Source organism: Lactuca serriola, chromosome 4, assembly GCF_051521515.1.
Source record: "Lactuca serriola cultivar US96UC23 chromosome 4, Lser_US96UC23_V15, whole genome shotgun sequence".
In the NCBI taxonomy this organism is placed as follows: Eukaryota; Viridiplantae; Streptophyta; class Magnoliopsida; order Asterales; family Asteraceae; genus Lactuca; species Lactuca serriola.
This window is the reverse complement of record NC_136411.1, coordinates 345039827-345050824: the sequence shown is the minus strand read 5'-3', so window position 1 is coordinate 345050824 and position 10998 is coordinate 345039827. Positions and strand designations below refer to the sequence as shown.

The window sequence follows — 10998 nt, the reverse complement described above, 5'->3', positions numbered from 1 at the left end:
AAAAGAAAACAATGTGGTTCCCGAACTGAGTTCAACCTAGTCGTTTAAAAAAAAAACCAAGTTCAATTGGATCGGTTCAGCATGTATTAAAATTTGTATTGAAAGGCAAATCGGTTATTTCTTAAATGTTTTTCTTACTAAAGCCGACTTCTATTTGAAATAAATCGGTCTAAACCTCACATTTCAAAGCTTATGGTATGAAAGTATGAAAAAGAAAATATTTATTTAAATTGAAAAACCCTTGATAATTTCTATTTGGATTCGGTGTGGGACTTCATGCCATCTATAGTTTATACATATTTTTTCTTTATTTTTTTTCAAAAAACATTAAGTTAGAATTTTTTTTAATATTTAAGGTTTTTGTATATAATTTATTGTAAAAAATTTAAATTTAGATGGGTCTAAGTGACCCATCATGAAATACAACAATCTCGCCTTGGATGACTACACCAACCACGTCAGAACACAACCATCCCACTCAACTCACTCAACCTTGAAGCTTTTCCAATAAGGAAAATAAACCCTTAATTTTTTTGTTAAACAAATATACAATTTTTACATTTACTATATATGCTTAAGATAGGGCATTTGAAAAATACATGAACACAATTTAGTAAACAAAAGAATATCATTTTGGAAGTTACCATGAATAAACACGACAATATAATTTGCAAAAATACTTTTTCCACTTTTATATACACTACCTTTTTCAAACATGTGACATTTATTAACGTATATGATTGTTATCAAATTGGCTATTCCCTTTGGACTTAATTTCCCGGTTGAAAGGGCAGTGAATATTGCCGGATCGCCGGCAAGCCATCGTTGTCCATTAGAACAATCTCTACAGAAAAGAGCCGTGTGGTCCGACGTCCGGACAAATTTTCCAATTTTACCCCTATCCTACGTGTCATTGTAGTGGTCCCCACATGTCCTCTCATTCTAAAGACATGATGACATGGATGGTCTCACATGTCTCCTCTACAGCCCACAACATCCCACAACGTCAACATCTACGCAAAACATTTTCATGCAAACCTCCGTCAAAACCCTTCCAAAACAACAATATTCCTTCGGCCAATTCCACCACGATTTCTGACGTGGCATCCCACCACCACCCTATAAAACCCTACCCACCTTCCTCCCCTATCCACCCAAACAAACAAACACTGAAACTTAATCATCTCTCTCACTGAAAATCACACAAGATTCTTTCTCTCTCTCTCTCTCTCTCTCTCTCTCTCTCTCTCTCTCTCTCTCTCTCTCTCTCTCTCTCTCTCTCTCTCTGCAACATGGCCGTTGATTCCACAACCTCATCGCCGCTGGGTCCTCCGGCGTGTGAAAAAGATGCGAAAGCTCTTCAGTTCATCGAAGACATGACTAAAAACTGTGACCCCGTTCAAGAGAATGTCTTGTCGGAGATTCTGTCACAGAACGCTGCAACGGAGTACCTTCAACAATGGAACCTCGACGGAGCTACTGACCGGAAAACTTTCAAATCGAAAGTTCCGGTCATCTCCTACGATGATCTCCTTCCTTACGTCAACCGTATTGCTAATGGCGATCGTTCTCCCATCCTTTCTTCTCACCCCATTTCCGAGTTTCTCACAAGGTTTGTGTTCTATTCTTTCATCTCTGAAATTGCGATTGCGAATCTCTTTTGTTGATATCTTTGTTTTTGATTTTTTGTATGAAAGTTCTGGGACTTCTGCTGGTGAGAGAAAACTCATGCCCACCATTGCTGCGGAAATGGATCGGAGACAGAAGCTCTACAGCCTTCTCATGCCTGTCATGAATCTGTATGTACAATTACCATTACAAAACCTTGTCTTTATCGATTATTTTGTTTCTTTTAAAAAGTACGAAAAGATTCATGCTTATCAAAAACTGAAAAAGCTTGTTTTTATGATTTTATCGCAGGTATGTGCCTGGTTTAGACAAAGGAAAGGGATTGTACTTCTTGTTCATCAAAGCCGAGGCAAAAACCCCAAGTGGGTTGGTAGCCCGACCCGTTTTAACAAGCTACTACAAAAGCCAACAGTTCAAAACCCGACCTTTTGACCCGTATAATGTATACACAAGCCCGAATGAAACCATCCTATGTGTTGATGCTTTTCAAAGTATGTACTCTCAAATGCTTTGTGGCCTTCTTTTTCGTGAAGAAGTTCTCCGATGTGGTGCTGTTTTTGCATCGGGACTCGTTCGAGCTATCAAGTTTCTTCAACTCAATTGGCAACAACTGGCTATGGATGTCGAATCTGGAAACCTGAGCAATAAAATCACTGATTCATCGATTCGGGAATGTGTTTCCAAGATTCTGAAACCTAACCCTGAGTTGGCTCAGTTCATTAGAGAAGAATGCTGTGATGGAAACTGGGAAGGAATTATTACTCGGATTTGGCCGAATACGAAGTATCTCGACGTGATTGTCACCGGAGCTATGGCGCAGTATATTCCGATTCTTGATTATTACAGTGGGAATTTACCCAAGACGTGTACGATGTACGCTTCGTCGGAGTGTTACTTCGGGTTGAACTTAACTCCAATGGTGAAACCATCGGAGGTTTGTTACACCATCATGCCGAACATGGGTTATTTCGAGTTCATCCCACATGATCCGGAGAACCCAGTAACAATTTCACGCGATTCGCCTCCTCAGTTACTCGATCTTGCTGATTTGGAGCTTGGAAAAGAATACGAGCTCGTGATCTCAACCTACTCCGGTCTCTGCCGCTACCGCGTCGGCGATATTCTACAGGTGAAGGGTTTCCACAACTCCGCCCCACAGTTCAAGTTCATTCGACGGAAGAACGTTTTACTCAGCATCGACGCTGATAAAACCGACGAAACCGAGTTGCAGGCCGCCATTGATAACGCTTCTGTTCTTTTGAAGGAATTCAACACCACCGTCGTGGAATACACCAGCTACGGCGACACCAAAACGATTCCCGGCCATTACGTTATCTACTGGGAGTTGTTAATGAAGGATCCGGCGAATGGCCCACCTGAGAATGTGTTAGCTCAATGCTGTTTGGCAATGGAGGAAGCTCTGAACTCCGTTTATCGGCAAAGTCGAGTTGCAGACAATTCAATCGGGCCATTAGAGATTCGTGTCGTTAAAAATGGAACTTTCGAGGAGTTGATGGATTACGCGATCTCAAGAGGCGCTTCGATCAATCAATACAAAGTTCCACGATGCGTCACTTTCACTCCGATCATGGAACTGCTCGATTCCAGAGTCGTATCGGCCCATTTCAGTCCGGCAGCCCCACACTGGACATCAGAACGACGTTTTTGATGTCGTTTTGTAGGACTCTACCAACCAGAAAATCTTGTGGATGTAAACTTTTGAAAAGTGAAGGGTTGAATGTGTAATATCTCAGATAGTATGTTCGAATAACGTTTTCTGTTTGTCTTATGTTGGGAATTAGGTGAAACTTGACAGAAAGATTCCATTTGTGGCAAGTGAAGTCCTTTTTTCCGGAAAAAAGTAGATTTTGTCACTTTGTGTTGTCTCGAGGAGGATCTAGGGGGTTTATTGTAAACTATTTTATTGTTAAAGGGGTTTTGTTGGTGTGTATGTTATCTTTTGGACTTTATTGTAAATTAATCCCATATCATATCATGGTTTGTTGATGTATTCTGCGGGCTTTATATGCATGGATTTTTATGCACGTGATGCACGATGTTTTTTCTTTTTGAATTCCCTTTATAACAAATTTTAAAAAATTACAAGAAAATAATATTAGAGTGTTAGATTTAACCCGACCCGTTTCTATAAATGTATCATACTTTTGACCACAGAAATAATTATTAAATTAACACACTATTAGAAAAAACACATTATAAAGTGGAAATACTCATATTTATCTAAAAACTTCTATTCCCATAAAATAATCATCCATTCCACCTGTTACTATTTGCTATTCTATTGGAAATTGATCAGTTTTTAAGATATTTTTTCTATATTTTTACAGTATTTATTTTTGGAAATCTTTCAACCTAACAATCTATTTTCACACTATGGAATTTTCTTGCGCTTTTAAATTAATTTTTAAGATGTTCACAGCAAAAATAACTTGAATATTTATTTTAAATTGTTGAAAAGTTGCAAGTTGTGTTTAAAAATTGGAATCTGTCACTAAGATATTGTATTTGACATCGCATATGCCAAATTAGAGTTTAGATTGTGAAATTATAAATTTTATCTTTTTTTTTTTTCTTTTCGTTTTTTATGTCTTTTTGGTATGGGCAATACAAAAAGTCAATTTCGCAATAAATAAAGATTTTCGTGTGGGCTCATAGCAAATTTTATAAGTTGCAAAATTTTGGGGTAATTTGGGAAAAAATTTATAAATGCCATTATAATATATGATACACAGCATAACAAGCAACTATAAAAATAATAATAAAAGTACATGTAATCTAGTGGTATCACGAGTTCTTGAAAATTTACCCTAAAATTAATTAAAATAAAACATATATTGACAAAAATATATATCTTTAAAAAAATATATATAGATATATTAAATATCTAAACCAACAAGAAAAAGTTTCCACATGTCTAGTTGTTTTCGATTTAAACTTTAACACCGAATGCGATTGCTCAAATACCTTTCACTTTCCTAGAAAAGCTGACTTCCCTTTGCTTGTCACCACTAAATTTTGTTTTTTTTCGTATAACCAAAACCGAAAAGGTATGTAAAACCTTCTAGAGTTAAAATTGTTACTATATTTTCTTAACCATATTATTACAAAATATATTAATATTATATTTTAAATTAGGACAACGAGGTATACTTAAAAACTAATATTAGTTACACATGATTACTTAATTTATTTGAATTTTTAAGCAGGAAGTTTAAGTTCTAAATTAAGTTACAAAAATTCCATGTCTTTGACACATTCAATTTGCATTATACTATTTAATTATATATTTTCTTTAAAATATTAAAATATCAGAAAAAAAAAATTGAGTTTTTCTTGAGTTTTTTTTTTTTTCTTTCGAAAAAATCTTTGTAACTTTTTTTTCAAATTGGTTCTCTTAGCTAGTTTATCTAATCTTGGGGTTTTAAATAGCTTTTATTTTTTGGAAACTTTCAACGTTTTTTTTTTTTTGGAAAAAAGCCTTAAAACATTTTTTTCCTAAAAAAATGAGAGTTTCTTTTGGCAACAAAGAAGAGTTCAACCCGATGTTTATTTCTATCTTAGTTGATAATGATTCGACATTAGAAATGTATTGATTTTTCCCTAATAACTGAGTGTTTTTATAGAGAAAAAGATTTCAATAACCAAAAGATTACCGTAAATCTGTTATATAGTCAGATCGATAACAATTGAATAATGCAATGTCTTTTTCGGAGGAGAAAAAGATTAAGGTTTAATCCGAAAAAAAATTAATATATCATATTGAAAAAGCATGAACTTCAATTTTATAATTTTTATGTATCATATTTTTGCACAAAGTGAAAGTATTTTGTATTTTCTATTTAGTGTTTCTTTTTTAAACATGCTGGTGGTTTAGAGCTATTTATATAAATTAAAGAAAAATATTTTGCAAGAAATTTATAAAAAAAAATAGAAGAAATCTGTAGATTAAAACTTTGATCTCACACTTTTAACCAAAGTCATCCTTTTACTTTAAGATGTCTAAGACCGATAAAGGATTGTAAAATTCAACTAACACCTGTATAAACATAATTACTATATATTTTGAATACTAATTAAATATTTTATTTCCCTCATAAATTTAAGAAAAAAATGTAGGATGTCTTATTAAAAAATGTATTGTAAAATATAATATTATAATTAACCTAAAAGAACAATAAAAAAATATAAATTACTCTGTATGAAATTACATACGTAGCTATGGATCTTAGTAGATTAATCCTTACTAAAAGTTTGTTATACAAAAATATAACATTTGTTTTAAGCATAGCAATAAAAAGAAATTTATTATATAATTATTTGAGGAAATAATTAGAAAAAAGACAAGAAAGCTTTTGAATAAAAAAGACGACTGGAATGCAAGAAAGATTAGGGCATATTGTATGCTCTTTCTGCGTTTGGTCGGCCTCTTCCTTTTTTTACAGTTGGAAATTAATAAGCTTTATTTATTTTCCTTTTAATTATCACAAATTTGAACAATTTATCTCATTTGTTAATATATTGTTATAACAATATAATTTTTGTTATTATATTTAATTTGTTACTTAGTTTTTAATGGGGTAACTATACAAAATACATCCTATTTTGTCTATTTTATTGGCTTAAGAACTATATTTTATTTTCTCTAATCAAGTCATCATATTTTGGAAAATATATTGTCAGTTTATGAGATAACATGATGAGCTGTCTTTTATTTGACTAAAGTCATTCAAAGTAATAACTTTTTTTTTTAATTTTCCACTAATAATTAGTTTTGTATTTTTTTCATTTGTTTAAGGCAATATTTTACTTTTTGTTTTGAAAGTTGTCAAAGGTTATTTTTGTATTTTTTCCATTATTTTTTTCACTATTTTATTTTTTATTTTTTTCATGTGCTTATTCGCTTATGTTGTTTTTTTAACGGCATCCAAATTTATTAATAATATATTGGGGAAGCACGAAAAAGATGCAAAAGACTTTAAAAAAGGAAGGTGTAAACAACAAAACATAAACCAAACAAAGAAAAAAAGAATGTCCAAACAAAATATATCAAAGGCAACATAACGTAAAAGCACCAATACCCAAACATTAAAGAACCTTCGACCCACTCCACACCAATAATAATAATGTACTATGGAGGCTACCCTAGTAATACCCAAACAACAATATCAGTAGAGTTGTCTTCAACTTGAGGCTCTTCTTCATCTTGAGACTACCCCTCAACATGGGGTTGGTCGTGAAAGATGATAGCTAGAAGTGGTTGATCACTAAAGAATGTGAGCTCAATGAACTCTTTTGCTTCCATCTTATTCATCTTCTTATTTTGCTTTGTCTATTTCATGCTACCCCTCGTATGTATTCTCCCCTTTTTGACATCATTAGAAGGAATAGTAGGATATAGTACTATGTAAATTGAAGGATGTGGTGTTGGGATGTTTGGAAGACTAGAGTTGCTTGATGGATCTAAACTTGGTGGTATGGTGAAGCTGAAGTTGGAGACAATGAACAGAAGCTTTGCAGATTTCAATTTGTGTTATGAATTTTTTGAACCTTATAGGCTAGAAGCGGATGACATCGAACAGGGCACAAAGTTCCCAAGACATTCAAGATGTATTGAAGATTGATTATTAGAGAGAAAACTGAGAACACTCCATCATTTGGCATGGTACTGAGAGTATTATTGGTTTTCCATATCAAAGAAGTTGTGTAAGAGAGAAGTTACTGAAGGCTAGAGACAAACTGAGAAATCTTCGATAACATAGGGAAATAGGACTTTTTCATGTTGTTGTTTTCTGAGACTATAGACCATATGATGTCAATGTCCATTGGCATGGATGAGACATTAAAGTCATCAATAACATGTTTAAGAGCCAAGATTAAAAAGTGAAGATATTCCTTTAGAGTTGGAGATAATGTGGACGTAGGGGCCACAAATGTACTAACGTGACATTTGATTTAGGCAAAATGATCTTCAGTCCTCATGTTCATGGTTGTGAGATAAACAACAAAAGTATCAACCTTGGTGGAAAGTTGATAGATAGTATCAAGAACTTAGAAAATTATATTGTGGTTGGTGTCTTAGTTATGTTATGTTGTTAAAGCATGAGATCATTAACAAGGGAAATTAAGACTTGCATCTTTGGTTCTTTCAATCCACATAAATTGATAGTCCATGCAAGATGGGTAGGAAATCTATAATGATGATAAATTTTCATAAAATTTGGGTTAACCCAAGAAAAGGTATCTTCACCCAGCATGAAAGGTATACCTTAAATTTTTTGTGTGGTATCCAATTGAAATATAACTCCACCTTTTTGAGAGGGTGAAGAGGATTCAAGATTATCAATGTATTCCATATCATTTCATTAAGATAAGGTCTTGTCATGGAGTGTATCTTCATTGATTTGGCTTTCTTCATGGTGATACATGGAACTTTCGGTAGCTTTAGGACCCATCAAATATAAATTTCACAAAATATAATTAATAAATGATGATTAGTTTGTACATGGTTAGTGTGATCACTGTCAAACTATTGTACTATAGGGGATTTTGGTGGTGACTGTAAGGGATACCTTAAAATGGTTGATTTAGAGGATGGGTCAGGTGGGATTGTGGTTGTAGAAGCCTTGTCCATAGGATGAAGCTAAGGATAGGGTCTTGATCTTATAGTCTAAGAAGACGGTGAAGAGGACTAACTCGAGTGTGATGAAATAGCATGAGTCGGTGAATATGTTTTGATTGGCTTGATGGATAAAGAAGAAGATGTCTTAGAGCGAATTTTATTGTCTGGCGTTTCTCTAAAAGGAGACTCCAAATAAGGATAATGAAATATCATATAATTTTAGGGACTGGTGTGGCGGTGTTGATCTTAAGAGTAAGCATCATCTTCATTTAAATGAGATGAAATAACTTCATCATTACCATGAAAGTTAGAAATAGATTTGGGATGATCATCTACATGGATATCTTTAAAATGAAAAAAGTCCTTTAGTGTGAACAAAGTCTTTAATATTAATTGGCTCTTCAATGTATGAGATTTCTTTAGGGAATCACCTTGAGTAGGCTAAGCTTGTGTGACATCCTCATTTTCACGGCTAGAAAAGACCGATTTAGTTATGCTTATTTCATTTCAGAGTATCTTTTTTTTTTTTAATTATAATGCAGAAGTTTTTCCCAACAATGTGATAATATTATTACCAAGTATTTCCGAAAAAATACGTTTTATTAAGAACTTTGGGATGTCATTATCAATACAGAAACATAAGCATAACGAAAATATTACACGCCTTACAATAGTTTATTACACTATGGCCTACAATTATCCATAAATCAATCAACATCCTTGGGCCTTTGTTCCGCTACCTGTGATAAAAAGAAACTTAGTGGGTCAAGCTTGGGAGCCTAGTAAGCACATAGGATATTCAACCCATAATAATTAAGTTTTTTAATTATATAATTTACATCAAATAATTTACCCGATTACCCATTCCCGTTATTCTTACATATTGATCCTAAAATATTGATCTCAATGGGCCTATCTTAAAGATCATCATCATCATCAACGGGGTAGACAATACTTCTTCAGGGATTCCTGTAGCAATATGTGTCAATAAGGCAACTGTGGGGGGGGGGGGGGAAGAGGAATAGAGTATATCGCTGAACATACAGATCGCTAACACCTACAGGTTGCTAGTCTGCCAACGTTTCCACTAGACTATCTACAATAGTCTATAGTCATCATCTATACTCTGTTAGACGACTGGTTTATCAATAGTCAAGTCCTTTCATCATTTTCATCACCCATCACTACGCCAATATATTTTATATAAAGATACAATAAAGTGCATATCTAATTAAATCAATTAAAAATCATATAATTTATCAAACACAAATATCAAGTAATTCAGATAATAGGAACACAAAACATTTAATCATCTAGATACTTTATATCTACATGTAAGCATAAAGTAACTATACACTCACTTGTTAAAGTGGATGACTGTAAATTTGGGCAGCGCTTTGCTTCAACACTTAGCATTTCCTTTGATGTGACTGTTGGGGTTTCGTTCAAAAATAGTTTCGTAAACTAGAAAATATGGCAAATGGAAGACTTTAAAATTTTGAAATAACATAAATATTTTATGTCCACCAAGGATCTTCTTGAAAGTTATAAAAAGATTAAAACACCAACCAAAGAAAGGATGAAGAAATAACAACCTTTGTTGCTCTTTGGGTCCTCTTTGGAGGCTTGGAAGTTGATGAAGAATTTGAAACCTTTGAGACACCAACAATGACTCAACTTGATGTATATGCTAGTCCACAAACTCTTAAACCCTTAAGCTTTAAGTTCGTAACCAATATGAACTTAAAGAGGGCATGTAAAATCAAGTAATCTCCAAGTATTCAAAGAAAAACTAGAGAGAGTGAGAGAGTGAGAGAGAAGGTGATGGTTTCGGCCATCATGCAAGAGTGAAGAAGACAAGAATAAAGCCTTTCCTATAAAGCTTAATTTTTATCCAAAGGACTTAACACTTTAAGTCAATCATGCACCTAAGAACTAATTGTCCCCCATGCTTTTAAGCCATGCCTTCTTTTCATTATTATATGTAAAAGCCCATAACTTGTTCTCTAAAGAACAAGTCACAGTTTTAATAAAAAAAGAAGGTAAAGGTTTGTAAAATTTTATAAACTCTTTTATAAAATATAAACCTTAATTTTTTGGTAAAAGACAAAAAGTCCTTATGGTCCAAAATGTTTTGCATGATTTATCAATTCATATTATATGAATTATGTAATGTTACTTGCTAATGAAAATTATTATTTCTAATAAATAAATAATTTTCAATTAATTATAAGTGTTTATTGAATATTTATTAAAATCATTTTCTAATAAATAATCAATTATATCAATTTGTTGTCAGTGTGACCCATTAGTATCATAAGTTAATTAGCAATATCACTTTAATATGATTCTTGAGCATACTAGATCTTTTAATCTCCCACTTGCGCAAGATTCATATTAGACTGATATAAACAATGGTGAACGTCTGGCAACATTTCACTGCCCCCATCAACATACGACTTTATGTCATTCTATCAACGCCCAATTCCCAGAAGCCCAAGGATACAATTGGTGTAAAAGGTAAGTTTATCAATTATCCCTTTGCTATAGACATCATGTTGAACATGAGATACAAATCGCGATCAATCTCATTAGTTGTTCAACTTTTGGTAAGGCGCCTTATATGTCTAACTCTCCACACATAAGAGGAACAAATCCCATCTTGACTACATAAGCCTCTTTCATAGTTTACACCATACTTGAAAATGGCTTTTATAACTGCCCGGTTA

General features: G+C 33.3%; 1 protein-coding gene across 1 annotated transcript; it reads left to right on the top strand.

The window, feature by feature from the left end:
• The first annotated feature begins 1178 nt into the window (after window positions 1-1178).
• Window positions 1179-3503, top strand: LOC145097535 (putative indole-3-acetic acid-amido synthetase GH3.1). Its single transcript, XM_079035113.1, has 3 exons — window positions 1179-1612; window positions 1698-1799; window positions 1921-3503. Exons 1-3 carry the CDS (start codon window positions 1293-1295, stop codon window positions 3296-3298), a joined length of 1800 nt encoding a protein of 599 aa, XP_078891239.1. The 5' UTR covers window positions 1179-1292; the 3' UTR covers window positions 3299-3503.
• The last annotated feature ends 7495 nt before the right edge of the window (window positions 3504-10998 follow it).